We start from the raw sequence: 19,988 nt of genomic DNA on the forward strand, positions 1-19,988 counted from the left end.
CTTTGTTACTCGGCCGAGTATCCCCTACTCGGTCGATTACCCACCCTTCTCGGCCGAATCATGCCAAAAACGAGCTATACTTTGACGCAAAACATACATAACCATGCATATACTATTTCTAAACATGATACTACCCTCCGAAAGCCAAGTAATAACATATATAACCATGCTAAAGTACCACAATGCTCAATATATACAATCATTTTCTTATTCCATCCAACAACTTCACAAGAAACACACACACACACACACACACACACACACAGATATATATATATATATATATATACAACACACATTACTTCAACATACAACGATTCCCAAGACACCCCCTTGGTGACCGGCTCAAAGTTGTAACGGCCTAAATGCGACTTCAGGACGTCTCCCAAACCTTTGCGGTAGCTCTAAACAACTCCTATCTGGGTTAATTTTAATTAGAGTGCCTATGTTCATTTGGTTCATTGGTTTTAGGTGCCAAAATCGTCGCTCTAATACCACTTTATAACACCCCCACATACCAAGGTGCCTTACCAAGGACCACCCTAACATCTGAAGATAATACCATCTCGGTTGCTCGAGGTAAGTATATCAAAAGTAACCATTCAAGAACAATTATTAAAGTATAAAGTTTAGTGATTACATCGTCTCAACTGAAAACCAAAGTAAAAGTATATAAATCTCAATACAACCAAAAAAAAGTATCTAAACTCATGACAGCGGAAGCTAGACTCAAAGTGATGACATCCCATCCTTGTCCCCGCAGCTAAATGTAATCATCACCTGTCACAATCTGCTCACCATCCCCGAATGGATCACCATAGTTTTACAAAACACAACGGGGTCAGTCAACTGAATAATTAAGATAAGTTAATCGCAAAGAAACAACCAACGCAAACACTGAACAACCATTCTCCAACTTCAATCATATCACATATCCGGCTACACACTTAAGTGTGTAACCCTGCCAGATTACCCAACGCGACAGGTAATCCTCACCGCCGGTGGAGGACCGCAGCCATGCCCACCTAAGCCCCGCTCATCGCAATGAGCAACAACCCATGTCCAATAATGTGCACATCCCCCTTTGTGACAGGAACCCTTAAGGGCGAATCAAGGGCGTGAAGTCATTCACGAAAATGACTCCACTCAGCCGAGGACGCACCTCACAAACATAGACAAACAACAATAACTCCAACAACCAAGACAGACAATTCCAATTACGATACCAATTATGCCATCAACACAATAATTTATCTTAAATCAATTAACTAGGCAACGGAGTAGGGAAACCCTACCTTATCACTGATCCGAATCACGAGTATACAGCGGAAGCTACAAACGTTCCTCTACGAATCCTTCACCTAACAATAATCACAATAATCTAATCACAATCATGCCAAACAACCCTTTCCCCCAATCCAATATTAGGGCAAAACCCTAAAAGACAACTCTAAACAACAGATATGAAACTAGTGACTTACCGACGAATCCGACGCAAAAGAGATGAATGAAAGACTCACGAACGATCAACTGCCTTGGGAGTGATTAAGGATGATTAGAGAAGAATAGAATGTAAATAGGTTTTGGTAAAACTGAAAGTAAACTGTAAAGCACAATTTATATAACCTTTAATCATCCTTAATCAAACCGCAGAAATAAAACCTGTCAAACCGGTTACTCGGTCGAGTACCAAGAGTACTCGGCCGAGTACCCCCTACTCGGCTGAGTGTTCTTGAACAGTAGCCCGACCAGAAAACACGCAACACTTTACTCGGCCGAGTTAGCCCTATTCGGTCGAGTAACAAGACCCATAAAACTGTGGTATTACACCATGTATAATTTAGGACTCAAAATAGGGGCGCAGCTTATAAGATGCAGTGACAAGTGCCAGTACTAATTTTTCGAGAGATGTGTACCTGGTCTCTGTAGGTAGGAGAGACTTGCTTACGTAGTAAACGGGTTGCTGCACCTTGTCCTGCTCCCTGACTAGAACTGCGCTGACTGCTACTTCTGTGACCGATAGGCATAGGAATAGAGGTTCTCCCTGCTCTGGTTTTGACAATAGTGGTGGCAAACTAAGGTAGCTTTTCAACTCTCTGACTGCTTTCTCGTGCTCTTCGGTCCACTCAAATTTCTGGCTCTTCCTAACAATATCGTAGAATAGCCTACATCTGTCTGAAGATCTGGAGATGAATCTACTTAAAGTTGATACCTTCCCTGCTAGCCGTTGTACGTCTTTGGGCCTTTTTGGTGACTCCAGTTGGAGTACTGCTTTTATATGTTTTGTGTTGGCTTCTATTTACCCCTGTGTCACTAGTGTACCCCAAGAACTTTCTCGATGACACCCCGAAGGTACATTTGGATGGGTTTAGCTTCATCTTGTATTCCCTTAGGGTGTCCAAGGTATCTGCCAGGTGCTCCATGTGTTTATCAGCTTTATTTGACTTTACTAACATGTCATCGATGTACACCTCCATTGTCTTCCCTATTTGCTCTTTGAACATTGTTTTCACCAACCTTTGGTAGGTTGATCCTGCGTTCTTAAACCCAAAGGGCATCACGTTATAATACTAGATTCCTCATTCTAACATGAATGTTGTCTTCTCCTGATCTCCTGGATCCATCTTGATTTGATTGTAACCACTCCAGGCGTCCAGGAATGTCAACATCTCATGTCTTGCTGTAGCATCGACCATGGCATCAATATGTGGTAGTGGGATAGGATCTTTTGGACATGCCTTGTTCAGATCTGTGAAGTCCACATAGACTCTCTTTTTTCGATTCTTCTTAGGCACCACCACCACCACCACATTTGACAGTCATTCTGGATACTTGACTTCTCTTATTTTGCCTACTGCCAGCAGGTTGTCCATCTTCTAGTTAATAACTTGATTCCTTTCCGCTGCAAACTTCCATCTCCTCTACTGCACTAGCTGGCATTTTGTATCTGCACTTAGCTTGTGTGTTATGATGGACGGATTTATTCCTACCATGTCATCGTGGGACCAGGCAAAGCAATCCATGTTAGTTTTAAGGAAATCAACCAGCTGCTGCCGGATGTTCCCTGCACACTCAATCCCCACCAACACTGTTCTCTCTGATGTAGCTTGTCTAGGCTGACTTTGTCTAATCCTTCTGCAGGCGGCTCAACATAGTCAGCGTAGACACACTATTTCTGTAATTGCTATGCTGGGGGACTAGATGTGCATTTTAGTGCCTTTTATAGCATTCTCTGGCTTCCTCCTGGTCTCCACATATTTCTTCTACTCACGAAGGTGTGGGGAACTTCACACACTGGTGGTATATTAAGGGGACTGACTTCATTAGGTGTAGCCACAGTCTGCCAAGGGTGACATTGTAAGTTGATGGGCCATCAATGACTAGGTACTTTACTTGCTTATTGATTCCTCCCGCATAGGTTAGGATTATGATCTCTCCAAGTGAATGCGTTGTGTCCCCACTGAATCCCACCAGTAGAATATATAGTCTTCTTCTGTAGGTCTTTCTCGCTGAATCCCATGTTTTTTTTCTAGCATGACCAGGTTGACTGAACTTCCAGTATCCACCAAAACTTTCTTCACTGTGCAGTTTGCCATTGAAAGTGTTATGATAAGCGCGTTATGGTGTTCCTGGCTATCATAGATGTCCACCTCGTCGAAGGTAATAGCTGGAAGGTTGCTGTGAGTGACCTTGCAAGAGGAATCTCCCCTGTTACCCTTGACTTCAGTGGCGTGCCTTTTTACAGCTGAATATGTTAAACCACTTAGGTCTGAGCCGCCTGTTATCACGTTTATAACCTTAGTGCAGGCGGGTGGTGCCGAAGGCTGAGTCTGACTCGTTGAACCCACCTTGTCTTACTGTTTACCCCTACGTGGTAATAGGTGGCTCAGGCTTCCTAAATTATACTGGCGTTTGACCTCCCTCCGTTGAGTGTAGTAGTATTCTTTGTTATGCCAAAAGTCATCATGGAACTCACACTTCTTCTTGCTATCCTTTCTATATGCCTGCCCTTCTGCTGATGGCCTGGACTACTTCACCTTATCTTCTAACTCCCTTAATGCTCGCAAAAGTCTTGCCACCCCCGTCGTGAATCCGTACTCACTCAATCTAGGAAGTGATTGAGTATCTTCCCTATCTTCCACTTTATTCACTATCCTACTATAAGGTTTGGGTCTTTCCTCCTTCTCTCGCGCAGATTTCTTGCTTGTCCTTTCCACACTTGGTAGGCTTCTTTTATCTAATACATCTTCTTCCAAACTCATTGTTGCTGTTGCCTTGGCTTGGACATCTTCAAAGGTTCGGCAGGGATGCCTGGTCAAATCTTTGTACAGGTCTGAATCCTGATGGAGTCCCTGTCTGAATGCTTCTACCGCTGTTTGCACATCACTGTTGGAATATGTGTCCTCAACAATAGTGCGATCACATGATTTAATATCATAATGAAATCTCATATTAAGAATACGTTAGGGATGATTCATTATATAGTCAACTGATCAACAGTAATCGGTAACGATTGGCTTGCTAGAGTTTGACGTTACTGTCGTATGACGGTGGGGGTCAGTTGATCCCTTAAGGTCACACCTAAAGGATGATGCCCTAATCAGTAAAATTGATTAATTGTATGACGATACAAGGTGATCAATTCCTTAAAATTGAACAATTCACTTGTGAGAGAGAATATTGATAACTTATTGTAATGGTATTAAATAAGATTTATTTTAGTAATAAAAATATTTTATTACTAAAATTGTTTATCGTTTGAGAAACAATAGAGATAAGAATGAATGGCTAATTATAATTACAAGATGTTTTGAATTATAGTTATAAGACCCATTTTATTTATGTGATCAAGTATCACTAGTCAATTTGTTGTATATAATTTAATTAATGTATAAAATGATATTTATGTGATAAATATGTATTACTTAATTAATAACATGTAACATACTACATGTGACATATTGTGTGACAAGTGACAAATTGACAAAATAAAATGGTAGTCCATTTTATACTTGGTAACCGAAATGGAGGGAGTAGTAATGGATTGTGGTTGTTTTATTTTATGTGATAAAAACAACATAATCATACCTAGTCTAACTAGACTAAGACCTACTATTTCTTGTGAAGATAAAAAGCAAAAAGAAAAGATGCCATCCTTGGACATACTCCCTCCACCGGTTTTCTATGTACAAAAGAGGAGATTTTGTTCTCTCCTTTTAGTTGTATTCATTCTTCTCACATGCAAAATTTTTTCACTCTTACATTTTATAGTTCATCTTTCTCTAAAACTTGAGAAATGATGATCCAAATTGTTCAATGAGATTACTAATATTATTAATGTAATATATGATTATTAGTAATCAATTTTAAGGTAGACTACTAAATAAATATCTAGAAAATATTATTTAGTAGAGATAAGGGTTAATCTTGGGTGCAATCAAGAGGAGAATCTCTACATTGGAATTTTTGGAGGATCAACCAACATTTTAAGCTCAAGAACAAATAAGGAAGGTGACCTTATTTGTGCCCAAAATTTCGAACCAATATGCAATGTAAAGGACATTGTTTTTCTTATAAAGCTCTTATTTTATTATGCATGCACTAGATCTAAAGAACAAATAATTAAGAAGTTAATTAGTTCACTATTAGAGGAGTCTAATAATAGGTAAATAAACCTAACAATCACATCCCCGTATCGCCACCTTTTCTTTGTTGAATCTGGTGATGAAATCTCTGATCTTTTCGTCGAACCCTTGAACCACCCTGTAGAGGTCGCTGGTATGCTTCTCAGGTTTCCTATTGCTGGCAAACTGCTGAGTGAATGTGTTTACCAAGTCAACGAAGGTAGATATGGACCTATTTGGCAAACCAACGAACCATTGTAGAGCTGCTCCAGACAGTGTTGACCCAAATCCTTTACACATGCAGGCTTCTTTCAGATGTCCAACCGTTGTTATCACCATCATTTTTAGTTTATACTGGCTGACATGATCAAAGGGGTCTGTTGTGCCGTCGCAGAGTGTCATTGTGGGAGCACTGAATCCCTTTAGCATAGTAACCAGTGATATGGCATCTATGAATGGAGAATCTGCATAGCTGTCAGGGGTTGCCTTCTTCAGGGGAGCTGACATCCCTGGGATCCTGCTTAGCATGTCTTTGATTTCCAGATATTGGCGGTCTCTAACGCTTTCATAGGCAACACGGGGATCGTGGGTAGGTTGCTGATTCTGGATACTGCCCCCTGGCCAAATCGTCATGGGACTCTGGTGCTCGGTGAACTGGGGGTCGTCGTCATTAAGGATCCTGGTTGTCAGCTTGTTTCCTGTCTACTGACAAATTCTACACCAGGTGTCTTATTAGTGATAACAAAATTACTAGTTGGGACTATACCTGCCCTTTGTTCCATACTGCTTGTTGCCGGCCAGCCATCAGGTGACGTATATCCTAGCCCGCGTGGAATTATTCCTCTTTCTGGCGGTGTCCCTGATAGATCTAGCCTGGTAACCAGATCCGTGGGGAATGAGCGTGTTTGTTCCCTACTACTTGATGCCTCGTCCTGGCGACTTGCTATTGGATTCTGATTCTTGATTGTCATGGGTGTTGGGGTAACCTTTGCTGCGGCAAGGCGTCTATCTGTTCCCACTGATTATAATTTGGGTTGGATTAGGTGGTGGGGGAGTCTGATGTCTGACGTGACTTTCTGAGCGAGTATCCTGCTCTTGCTGAACAAGCTATGTTTCCCTCTCAGTTCTTGTTTGGACTTCCATCTCTTTGGAAACCTTTGTACGACTGGTTTTGGGTGAAAGATTAGCTTTTGGCGGAGGCCTTGATGCTGAGGCCTGCACTACTGCTACTGGCGGTGGACCTAACGCCAAGTGTGGCGACTGGCTCCCCTCGGATCTTGGTACGATGTTTTGCTTATTTCCCGACATGGTGTTTTACTACTCGTAATACGATTAACGATGACAGCCACTATACCCCACTGTGGGCGCCAAACTGTTTTGGTATTTTTTACCGAGTTAGTTAATTTAGGGTTAAATCGGTCTTATATCTTAATCGCGTGGTTTTGTATGCGTTTGATTGATTGTGATGTAAGTAATAATGAACGTAAAATGGAGATTGACACAAGAGATTTGGTGACGCGGAAAATCCAATGTGAGAAACGACCGCACGAAGGAGATGGTATCCTTCCAAGATTTCACTAGCAATAATGTGTGATATAGGTCACGAGTACAAGAGAATTAGATGGCTAAATTGCTAGTATTATGCGTGAGGCTTTCTGTGTATGAATGAATGATCTATTTCTTCTTATTTCTATCTTATATAGGGTTAAACCCTAGTAGGGTTTAGCTTGCTTGCTTCTCAAGGTAGTCGTGGTCTACGTAGTGGGCCTTCACTCTACTTCTTGTGACCAGCTACCCTTGAGGCTGTGACCTTTGATCCTCCTTCCTCTCGTGTTGGGATTATTCACTCATGGAGTCCTTTTGCGTTGTTCTTGAGCTTGTTGGCTTACCTTGCTCCTTAGGCCAATTACTCTCCATGGATCAATATGCAAGATTTGGCCCAAACAATAATGGTACTAATGTAAGTTGAGAAGTAAACCCGATGCAAGATCCATAGGCTTGTTAGCGAAATCGGTAAAGGAAAGTTGAATGTCAATGGCCTCAACCTTATTCTAAACCCTCCAACAAAAATCAAGGACTTCATTTTCAGTCCTTAAGCTGTGCTGCTACCTATAGTTCAGTAATTAAAACCTCAATCAATTACTCACATATCAATATATCATTCAATATATCATAAGCACAAAACATATTAAGATCATGAAATACCACATTAGCCTACTGAAATCCCATTTGATCAAACTTGATCATGAAATAAACAAACAACAAAAATCATCAAAAGAAACAAACTTTAAATAAATTCTAGCAAATCCATTAATAAAATCATGAAATACCATATTACCCACATCATGAAAACAATAAAAAATCACAAATTAAACAAAGATCAAGCAAACAACAATGAAATTGATACTGAACCTGAAGATGAAATTGATTGATGATTGAAGAATGGCCTATAATACTACTAAATGTAATATAAATTTGGGCGATATGCGTAAGTAATGTTATAATGTGGGTTAGTGACGATAGCATGTTGATGGCTTGCATGGTGCTGGTTTTGAGTGGTTGGTAGTATGCGCGAACTTCGAGGAAGAAGTTCATTTTAAGGAAGGAAAACTGTAATAACTCTCATATTCTAAGGTTATAGAACCCTTTGTGTCCAAGTGTAGTGTAGACTATGAAAGAATAATAAGGAACTTAAACAAATGTGTTATAAGTTGGAAATGTGATCGCTTGTTTTGGAGGCATTTTCAAATAGTTATATCTAGAGTTTTATTGCTCCGGTGAGGGTATTCAAATTAGAGGTGAAAGCTTATGGTCTTCACTTTCCAACGCATGGTCACAAGCTTAATTCCGATAAGTAACGAAGAAATGGCAGTTGTTTGAAAATTAGTGCGCAAAGCTGAACTCGCTAAGTAGGACACGCGTTAATTACTTTCCTAATTTCACTCTTTTCTAAATTGATTCTAATATTATTATATTATTCCTAAACTGGCCTACTTCAATCCTATCCCTATATATATCCTTACAATCACACCGTCTCTTTCTCAGTCCAAAGTCAACCTCACACCTCCCCTCATACCTCGTATTTACCTACCATCGTCATCTTGTCGCTACCCCTGATGATTCAGACGTCAGCCACCCCTGTGACCTCCGGCGAAGTCTTCATCCTCAGTATCCCAAAATCATGACAGGCCTCTCTCATTTTGTTTCCTTTTTTGGCAAAGTTATCACAAAATTGATTTGAATATACCAGATCTATTAATTTATAGGTAAAATAAGAAAAAACTAATTCCATTTGTCTTCGTCGTTGTGTATGAGGTGCGTAATGGCCGAGTTTTGAGTGGACTTGGGTAATGATGGATCTAGGATGGTCTTGGCTGGAAGATTGTGTGGTGTTGTGATCTTGGTTTGTTGTTTGAAAAGTTGTCCACGCTGGTTTGGCTGTCGTCGTCGACAATGGTGGTGATGTATAAAGTTGTGGTGAGTGAAGGTAGAAGGGGCGACATTGATGTGGTTACTTTTGTGTGGTTGTTGTGAGGCAATGGTGATGTTGGTGGTAGGTCTGGTGTTAGTTAATGAATGGTCCGATGTTGGGAGTGGTCGGGTGGATACACAAATAAATATACCAGATACACGCATTAATACTCTAGATACACAAATCAATTTGTGCAGCTGGAGAACCGATACGTATCTAGAGTTATTAATATGTGTATTCGGGAGGTTCTCCCTCCAACCATCTCTGTGTTTTAAGTCATGGAAAAATGTAAATGATCCTTCTGTGGGGAACTTTACAGTTGGGATTGGAACAGCAGGATTACCACAAGTTTTGACATGAAATAATGGTGTGATTTATTGGAGAAGTGGGCCATGGGATGGTAATAATTATATAGGATTACCAAATGTTGATAATACTTTGAATGATGGGTTTGTTTTATATATATAGAACCTAAAACTCTTTCAATAAAATTTGCACCAGAAGATGCATCACTTTTGTTTAGCAATTGGTCTCCTTTGTGACGGGTTACCATTTGTGGCGGATATTTTGTGAGATAAAATGGTAACAAAATGGGTTAGTGGAGAAAGGGGACCACATGAATAGTGTTGCAGAGAGAGAAAAAGTGGGTACTTTGTGAGGTAAAATGGTATCCGTCACTTATTTGTGACGGATATGTGCCGTCACAAACAAGAATTTGTGTTTGTTTAGTTATGTTGCTAATTATGATGGGTTAATTTTAGAGAATTATTGGGATGAGTCCAGATTCTCTCCAGTTATTATAATAACTGGAGGTCCAGTTCCTGTAGTAATCGGATGACACGTGTAAAGGAAAGATATGGACGGCCATGATTCTTCTATCTCTCCCACGCCTTTCAACTCTCCCTCTTTTCTATGTTTCATTAAAAATTGACCATAATTTCGACGGCCAATTACCTAGAACTCCTCCGACGAGTTTCTTTATTTGGGCCAACAATTTTAATACCGGCGGCAACCTTATTTATTTTGGTTGGTGGTTATCAAACCAACGACCCTGATATCCGAGGCGGTTAGTGCGTGGCAGTGTGGGTCCACCACCATTATTGTTTGCATGTTGCTGCTTTTTATCTCTTTTGCAGAGGACGACGGTCCGGTCGAGGCGACGGTCCGGTGAATTTGCCGTGGCTCTCAGGGGTGGGTGTTTGTGGGGGGTGTCAAGGTGCATTGGTATTTTTGGGCAGCCGAGTAGGTGAGTTTAAGGTGGTGCAAGTGGCTCATGGTGGTGTTCGTTGAATCGTTGGTATTGTATGTGGTGATGGTTCGAACGTCGTCACTCGATGGCATTTTCGGGGAGCAGTGGTGTAAGCTTGGTTCTTTAATTGGTTGTAAATGGTGAGAATTGTGAGAAAGGGGAAGATAGAGCTAATAGGTAATTGTGCTGTGGGGGCTAATAAGTTCATCACAACCCTTTATTTAGCCTTTGCCCACGTGTCACTTGATAAAGGAAGGTACTGGACCCTCCAGTTATTTCAATAACTGGAGAGGATCCATACGCTATTGGGATGATGGTAGTAAGAATTGGACAGTTGGGTGGTTAGCACCGTCCAAAAGGTGCATCACTTTTTTTTTTTTACAATAAAAATACTTGTATATGCATATTATACAAATGTAAGATGTTACCTTATCATTGCTAATTGCTTCCAAGTCGTCTTCGTTATGTTTTGATCATAAGGTAACAGTGTAACACTAGGCCTTCGACACTGGATACACCTATTACGATCAAAAGCAATCAACTCTAAAATACAAAAAAAAGTACTCCATAGTTATCTTGAACTAAGTGTCTAAATTTATGATCATCAACCAATGAATTGGACTTGAAGAGTTGAAAATAGTTCTAAAAAAAGGAAATGAGGGTAAAATTGTTAAATTATTGAAAATTTGATAAAATAGATGAAAGTTTGGTTAAAATTCCAATTAAGTTGCCGCAATTAAAATATCCACGATTGTCTGAACAAAGTTTGTTTTGAATTGATAGAATAGAAAAAATACAAAAGATTGGAGGTTTGTATCTAAAAACTTGAAATGTCAGAGTATCTAGTAAGTTGGAGGTTTGTATCTAAAAGCTTGAAGTGCATCTAGTTAGTTACAAATATGTATCTAGCAATTTAAAGGTATGTATCTAGTAATATAAAAAATTGGATCTAGCTAGCTAAATATATGTATTTAGTAACTCAAAGGAGTGTATGTATCTAATACCTTAAAGGTATGTATCTAATAATTTAAAGGAGTGTATCTAGTTAGTTAAGGGTATGTATCTAGTAATTTACAGAAGAGTATCTAGGAACTTAAAGAATGTATCTAGTAACTTAAATGAGTGTATTTAGCTAGCTAAAGATATGTTTTTAGAAATTTAAAGGAGTGATCTAGCAGCATTGTGATCAAACCCGAGGGCCGAGTATCCTAAATTTAGGGCTTAAAAGGAGTGTTTTCATTTAAATGGCTAGTAAGTACCTTTGTCCCAAATCATAATTTTTGTCTAGTAATCACTAGCCATGCTCAAAGAAAAATATACCATGTGATTTAGCATTGCGAAAAAACTGTGTATCTAGCAAGTTAGAGATGTGTAACTTGCAAGTTGCAACTATAAGAACGTATCTGAAGATAAAATATTGTGATGATATGCACATATGCTATAGGCGGGGATTTGAAAAATGTATTTACACTTCTAGAGGGGGCGTATCTAGAGGATAATATTGTTCAATTAAGGGTATGCATGTAATACAATGCTTTTCCTAACCTATTGCAGTCAGCAAACTTGTTTGTACAACTCTTTTAAGTAAGTTGGACTTGTAAAAACAAAAACAATGTCTCTGACAATATTTGGATTACAAACAATTGTTGACGATTCCAAAATATCCAAAATACTATCGTCGATATCCACAAAATCTATACAACTAAATTTCTTTCATCTTGTAAAAACACTATAAGAAAACACCTGCATAGAAAAAAAGAATACCATGAAATTAAAACATTTTACTTCTGCAATAACTAAAATATATCATGTGCATCAACCAATCTAAAGGAGTGTATCTAGCTTAACAGATATATGTATCTAGCGAGGTAAAGGTCGGTATCTAGCAAGGTAAAGGTAAAGTTTTGTATCTAGCAAGGTAAAGGAGTGTATCTAGCTTGCTAAAGATGTGTATCTAGCAAGGTAAATGTCTGTATCTAGCAAGGTAATGGAGTGTATCTAGCTTGCAAGGTAAAGGCCGGATGCTTTAAGACGTTACCTTTATGTTGTTCTTCTCCCATTTTAAAAGTAGGATCATAATATACTTTCATTAATAGGGATAAGAGGGCAAATTCTGGAAAATAAAATGAAAGTTATATATACTCTTTCATTCAACAAAGAATAACACAAAGACGCGGGTCATGTTTATGGTACAACTTAATGAAGATTGCCGCTTATTAGCAAAAATAATGTTTTTATCAAGGTAGGGTAGTCATGTTTCTGTTCCAAGAAGGAATATATTACTGCTACAATGGGAAATTAATACAGAATCTCTAGATATCTGGTTGACGTATGTTTGCTTGGTACAAATGCACTGACTGAACAAAAAGCTATAAACTTTGAAAAAAATTATGAACTTAAACTTTAAAAACAACAAATAATAAGGGTTGAGGTTGCTACGAACATGTGTTCACTATAAACCGTTGTACTTCCACTAGTTCATAGGAAAGAGCTCTATTTTACATGGAAACGTAAATCAAGTATGAGAAGCAAAAGCAAACCATCAAGCAGTTACTAAATAACACAGATAAGTTTGTTCTTACCTTCTTAAGGGCTTATACAGTACAACAGTGATGAAATTGAACTTGAATCTATGGGTTAAACCAAGAGCAACCATGGATTGGGAAGCTGCCCACCTTTTATCCATAAATAGGTGGTTGAGAACAACATGTTGTGGTCTTGATAAAGACACTTTGCTCGGTTTTTGCCTACCTAAGACTGTTGTATCTTTGGTAAATTCATCTTCTTCACGAAACGTGTGACTATAACTTGAGTCGGGAGATGGTGGTGGCTCAAATTCCACTACACTGTCCTTAGGGACACAATCCTGTACATAACAATGTGATTTAGCATTTCAATTGAAAAGGCTAACCGTACAACATTTGAACATTATATTCTTAAGTTGAAATCACAAAGAGGTGGTTGTGAATGAGTCATGATGAAATTTTAACATTGCATTGACCTATAGCTAATTTTAAATAATAAATAAGGACTGCCTCATTTAGCGAACTTGTTTAGTTTAGGTGATACCCATATAAACTATCATAAGCTCTAATGTCTAGATAGGCAACTTTTAATATATACTTCGTACAATTCTCTACAAGGGCTCCCATAATTGTTGAAACGGTTTTTTCCCATGGTACCCTCGAACTTTGGCGGATTACACATGGTACCCCTTCTTTTAGCTTTCTACATATGGTGCCCATCAGTTTGACTTTCTCCTTCCCCAAATGCCCTTACTATGGTTGCCGTCATAACGCCGTTAATGTAGTTCTTTTTGGCGGCAAAAACATAACCAACCCACACCCTTATTTGTCTTTATTCTAACCTATATTCATCTATCATCAACCTAAATAAAACCTCTTAATATTCCCAAAGAAAATCCCTAATTTTCCCCAAATTTTCCCGAAAATTTGTGAAACCCTAACCCCAAAAGAAAATCCCTAATTTTACCCCAATATCCGAAAGTAATCAATCTCCTCTTTCAAGCTTCATCTGGTGATTTTCGTCCTTTCAAAGTGCAAAGGTAAGATCTTTAACAACTATCTTTAAATTTCAATTAACTTCATAGAAATTATTTATTTAGATTCATTAAGTTATAGGAAGCGATAATATGTGTTGCATGTTAGTATTTGTAAAAAAAAATCACGAAATTAGGGTTTGAGTTATATTTTTTCTTACTTTCATCATTGTGTGTAATTATAGGATGGATCCTGCAATATGGTTGGAATTTAACTATGACGGTAAGTGCTTTGATTATCCAAAGATATGATGTTGATTTAATGCAATTCGGATGTGATTGGTGAGCTTGGGGATGTGAGTTTGAAGCGAGAATGTACTCATACCATCGGTTTACGACTGTTTTATAAAAATGGTGGGGGTCGAAAAAATATATATAAGAAATGATAATGATTTGTTGAGCATGTTTGCTCATTTTGAAGGAGAAATGTTATTAAGGTTTGTTTGGAGCACACCGAGCATCCTATTAGTTTGTTTAGGTTGGGTGAGGGACCGAAAAAGGTACAAAGAGAGGTAGAAGAGAAAAAAACAGAGGGAAGAAGAAGAGAGAGCTAGAAGGCGGAGGAGGCAATAGAAGTGGAACCTTTGAGCATTGAAGTGCCTGTGGTGGATGTTGATACTAATGACACTGAGTATGTAAGAATTTACACCTCCCAAGAAATTGCTGATCAACAATCTCCTCCACAACCTACACCTAGATCTCCTCCACAACCTACAACTAAATCTCCTCAACAACCTACAAGTAAATCTCCTCAACAACCTACAAGTAAATCTCCTCCACAACCTACACCCAACTCTCCTGAACCTGTAACACAAACAACTCAATCATCACAATGTCCCACTTCTGATAGATTCCATTCACAACCATCACAACCTGTTTCTAAGTCGGTCCCGAAGAAGGAGTCACCAACATCAAATAAAAAGATACCTAAAACTTCTGCCAAGAGGAAAGGGGTATATGTGCCAAAGACTAAGCAGAGGATCCCTACTGAAGTTGATGTTGTTGAAGACATGCCTAGAAGGAATAGAGGGAACCATTCTTTTATGGGGGTGGAGGATGACAATGATGACAAGATGATGAGAGTGATGAGGACTATTATTGCGGTGATGGTGAGGATAGTAGTGAGACAATGATGATGACGTCAATGGTTGAAGAGCAAGACATTGAGGAGTTGGATGATAATGAGACTGTTCATCCATTTGATGTTGGGCTCACCGTTGGAGTTAATGAAGAGGATGAAGAAGATAATGAGCGAGTTTGAAAATGTACAAGAATGGAAGGATGTATACACCAGCTAGATGGGGTCAGATTGTGTTAAAGCCATGGCTAATGTTCATGTCTAAGGGGAGTTTCTTTCGGTGCTCTCGATTCATCGTGTACAAGAGGGCTTCAAAGTGTGATAGTGTTAAAATCGATAAAAGAAGATATACAAACAATGCGGTGGGAAGTTGTGTACTTGGAAGCTTCATAGCTCATGTTTGCACGACTCTCGACACGGGCTATTAAGACTCTAACAGGGAACCATAAGGAGTGCTTTAACTTGAAAAGGAATCCTATGGCCACACTGTTCGGATGGCTAAAAAGCTAGAAACCGAATTAAGAGCTCATCCCGAGATGCCGCTAAGTCGATGCGATTTGTTAATGAAGGGTTATGGCATTGATGTATGCCTAAGGACAATGTATAAGGTCGAATTCTTTCAGAGTGAAATGGTGTATGGGGGATTTGAGGAGAGTTACAATAGCTTGGCGGCTTATGGAGAGGTGATAAAACAGACTAATCCAGGTTCTTGGGCTTTAATTACCTGGCATAACCCTCAAACGGACAGACCGGTGGTCAAACTGGTGGTCCAGTCCACTTCAAAGCTATGTTTGTGAGTTTTCATTCATGGATACTTGGGTTTTTGAGAGGTTGTAGGCCCATCATTGGTGTTGATGGGTGTCATCTGAAGGGGAGGTATAAGGGGATGTTGTTATCTGCTATAAGTGTAGATGCCAACAATAATCAGTATTGTATTGCATATGCAATGTGGGGAAGGAGAACACCGAGTCTTGGACTTATTTTTTCGTAAATCTAAGGTTGGCATTTCGAGTGTTGGATGTTCCAAATGGGATTGGACATTTATCGGTGACGGGATGAAGGGAGTTGAGAGGGCACTTGAAAAGAGTTTCCTCGACCACCAAGAGGATTTGTGCACAACATTTATATTCCAACTTCAAGCTCAAATGGGGAGGGCCTGCATTCCATGACTGTTTTGGAGGGCGACCAATGCAACCTCAACTCATGCATTTCACAAAGCAATTGAGGAGATAAATAAGTTGTCCAAAGGTCTGTTCACGATTATTTGTTAAGTGTTGAGGAACAATGGTCAAAATCACGCTTTGACCCAAACATTGCTTGTGACCATAACACCTCTAATTTTGTGGAGTCATTCAATGCATTAATAAATGATTTAAGGGAGAAGCCTCCGTGATGACCCTTATGGAAGGAATCGGAACCGATTTCATGGCAAAGATGGTCGAAAGGATGGAAGTGGCAGATGGCTTGCAAATGCATGAACCTACACCTTATGCTAAGGAGATATTAGAGTACAACATCCATGGGAGTAACCAGTGTATGGTTATTAAAGCAGGTGGTGGGGAGTTTGAGGTGCTTGAGGGTACTAAACCTCATCCAAAGTGGACATTCTTAAGGGGACATGCTTATGTGGGGGTGGCGGATAACGGAATCCCATGTAAGCATGCATGTAGAGCTATTTTTGACAATAGGGAGCAACCAAAGGACTATGTGCATGGATTCTATAGGGGTCAATGTTACAAGCTCACCTATGGAGAACATATGCATCCTTTACCTGATAAGGATGCATGGCCAACCTTCCAATTCCCTCAAGTTTTACCCCTATTCCGAGAGAGGAGCATAGGAAGACCTGCAAGGCAAAGAAAGAGGAAACCAGACGAGCCCAAGAAGAAAGGTAAAAGATCAACAACAATCACATGCTCAATATGCAAAACTGTTGGACACAATGCAAGGTCTTGTAAAGGAGGTCCAACAAAGAAAAAACAGAAGGAAGGCTAGTGGGGGTGGTGGCGGTCGAAAGAAGAGGGCCAGGAAAGATGGAGCTTCAACAAGCAAGGGTTAAGTATGTTTCGAAAAGACACTCATTTTTTTGCTAAGTTAGGTTGTTAACTAAGTCGATTGCCATTTTTGCTTATTTGGTAAATCACATGGGTATATTTTGTGCGGTTTATTAATCGTATTTGCAGACTTTTGGTGATTTATATATCACACGAAAAAGAACATTTTGGTGATTTATAAATCACAGGAACAACCTTTGTATAATTAACAACAATGATCAATGCTAGCATTGCAAGTTTTAATATTACTAATTGCATTTGATTCTATTACGCTTTTGCATATTACATAGTTTCTTATCCACTTCTTTGGTTCATCATGACATATAACAAGAACATGTACATAAAAATGGCTATTTTTATGCTAAGTTGTAGTAGCTTTGACATATCATCCATTTTTGCCTTCAATGATTAAGCATCTCGACTTGTTCCTTCCGCTTTCTTCGTCACTTCATGTAGATTATGCATTTGTTGTATTTCTTCTTCTTCATGTTGATTGTCTTCTACTATTTTAGCTTGGCACCATTGAAACCAACCACAATCATCACACTTGTAATATAGCTTCATTTTGATTTCTTGCAGAGGGCCCCGAGGACCTTATGTTTGATCTTTTTTTGCATCTTGGGCATTGTTTGTTTTCTACTTCAATTCCTCTTGAATAAGAACTTGCATTAGATGTATAAGACATTATTGAGTTTCCTTATGTATTGATACTTGTTTTAATTGTAAATGAGGGAGATTTGGCTTTTAAAGCAACAGATTCCAACGGCTACATCAATATAGCCGTTATTTTTGTTCTGTTCTAGAAATTGGGTACATTGGGCAAAAGTTTGAAACACAGGGGTACCATGGGCAAAAAGTGTATAGTTCAAACTAACTTTCCCACCAAAAAGTGAAATTGTAACTGACGTTAAGAAAACTTAACAGCCGTTTGTCAATGGCCATTTTGGGAAAGAAAAAGTCAAACTAATGGGTACCTTATGTACAAAGTTAATTTGAGGGGTACCATGTGTAATCTGCCAAAGTTCGAGGGTACCATGGGAAATTTCCGTTGTTGAAAACCGCTCTCTTTTAAATCATAGAGGCTAAACCGTACAAACCCCATCCTCATTTCATGACTTTATGATTATGTTGTCTGATTCTACAAGCTGCTTTTATTCGAGTTATCTGGCAGCAAGTATGGAAACTTGTATAATTAAGTGTGAGCAAATACTGTTTCATTTTACAGATGATTACCTAATATACCTATGTTTCTCACAAATAGAAGAGAAAACAGTACAGATTTCTTCTAGATGCAATGGATTCCAGAAACGAGTACTCTAGTGAGATCCTTTAACGACACTATAAGACAGGCTATGACAAAGATTGAAATTAACATAGGTTTAGTATCCACATTCTCTGTTTAAGATTCACTCTTTATAACTGTTTCAGAACTTGAGTAGTTTCGTAAGACTACCTCATAAACTTGAACCAAGAAAACAACTACATAAAAACAAATGAATAATATACATGTTAAATGCCAATATTCAGATAACATGTAGTCATTAATTCCCTCTAGTTTCAAGAGATGGGCAATTTGAATAAAAATGCGAGCAACCTTAAATAATTCATGCTAATCTAATACTAGGTATACATCAAACTAAAATCATTCCAATACGAGTCCACAATTACACGAATCGTCAATTAACGATAAGCAGCAAAAATCCAATCACACTCCAACAATTCACAATTAACGCATAAATATATTTAATTAATCAAAATAAAAACAGGAAAAATGAGAAAAAAAATTGAGTAAATACTGAAAACTATGAGAATAATTAGGGTTAAGTCAAATTTGGGGGAAATTTTAAAACTGTGGAAATAATTAATAAAAATATGAGAATAATTACAAAATTAAAGGAACTTACATGAAATTTGATTGAAATTGGAGGATTGGTGCAATGAATTTGAGCAAAACTCGATCAAAGTTGTGGTTTGGGCAAAAGAGTGCGAAAAAAAGAGCACTGTCGGCTGCTGATGGTGGTCGTCGGAGGACGGTGGTCGGAGGATGACAGTGGTCGGAGGACATCAATCGGGGAAAGAGGTGGATGTCAGGGGCGAGAGAGAATGGAAAGGTTTGTGAGTTGTGAGAGTCAGAGTCAGAGTATCGGGTGAGTGTTAGAGTTGGAGTTGGGGTTTGAAAGAGTTAAACGAGCGTCTAATCTGGGCCCTTTATTATTTGATCTGGAGGGTTTTTGTTTAGTTCGTAAGTTCGCACCGAACAATAGGTTCGTTCGAGATCCTATATATATATATATAGGCCGGATCCGGTGAGGCACCTCATTATGGCGAGGCGGCCGGTCTCACCAAAATGATACATGTTGAGTGGACTGTGATATATTGTGCGCTACTGGGCTAAGATCAAAATTGACCCAATTACATTATTACAAACAACGTTCTTTCTTCATCATCAAAACTCCTCAGAGCCATCTTTCCCAAATCAATCTCCATAACCTAATCAGTTGAAGCAATTGTTCGTAGATTGCAGCGATTTTCCGATCAATTATAGCGATTTTCCAATCAGTTTTATCTATTCCAGAGTTTTTTCGATCAATTTGATCAATTCCGGCGTTTTTTCGATCAATTTGATCAATTGAGCGATTTTCAGATCAATTGTAGCGATTTTCCAATTGCATCAATTCAACAACCACCAAATCGCCATCGCCTCTCGCCTCTCGCCGCCGTTTACTCTGCCTTTGTTCCCTCCTCTTTGCTCACGACGCATTCATCGAGTAATAGCTAGAACATCAAAGGTGCGCCTTACTACTTATCGACATATAGCATCTATAAGTTTTGTCTATTGCTTTTCTATACTATCAATTTCAGTAATATGTTGTCCATTTGGATATTCATCTCATACCGACTTCCCTAATTTTAAGATACTACAGTAGAATAATTGAATTTTTGTGAACCATT

At 38.9% G+C, this 19,988-nt stretch overlaps 1 protein-coding gene and 2 long non-coding RNA genes across 3 annotated transcripts; 1 reads left to right on the forward strand and 2 right to left on the reverse strand.

Annotated features, from left to right (window-relative positions):
* Window positions 1-3,425: 3,425 nt before the first annotated feature.
* On the reverse strand, window positions 3,426-6,257 carry LOC141631914 (uncharacterized). Its single transcript, XM_074444521.1, has 3 exons — window positions 5,687-6,257; window positions 4,103-4,372; window positions 3,426-3,745 (listed from the first exon to the last, which is right to left on the reverse strand). Exons 1-3 carry the CDS (start codon window positions 6,255-6,257, stop codon window positions 3,426-3,428), a joined length of 1,161 nt encoding a protein of 386 aa, XP_074300622.1.
* Window positions 6,258-8,664: 2,407 nt separating this feature from the next.
* Window positions 8,665-10,797, forward strand: LOC141634120 (uncharacterized). The gene is made up of 2 exons (XR_012538843.1): window positions 8,665-9,651; window positions 10,636-10,797. It is a non-coding gene; the product is annotated as an uncharacterized LOC141634120 (long non-coding RNA).
* Window positions 10,798-11,786: 989 nt separating this feature from the next.
* LOC141634119 (uncharacterized) lies at window positions 11,787-19,226 on the reverse strand. The gene is made up of 3 exons (XR_012538842.1): window positions 18,941-19,226; window positions 12,928-13,211; window positions 11,787-12,088 (listed from the first exon to the last, which is right to left on the reverse strand). It is a non-coding gene; the product is annotated as an uncharacterized LOC141634119 (long non-coding RNA).
* Window positions 19,227-19,988: the final 762 nt, after the last annotated feature.

Source organism: Silene latifolia, chromosome Y (genome assembly GCF_048544455.1).
Source record: "Silene latifolia isolate original U9 population chromosome Y, ASM4854445v1, whole genome shotgun sequence".
Classification (NCBI taxonomy): domain Eukaryota; kingdom Viridiplantae; phylum Streptophyta; class Magnoliopsida; order Caryophyllales; family Caryophyllaceae; genus Silene; species Silene latifolia.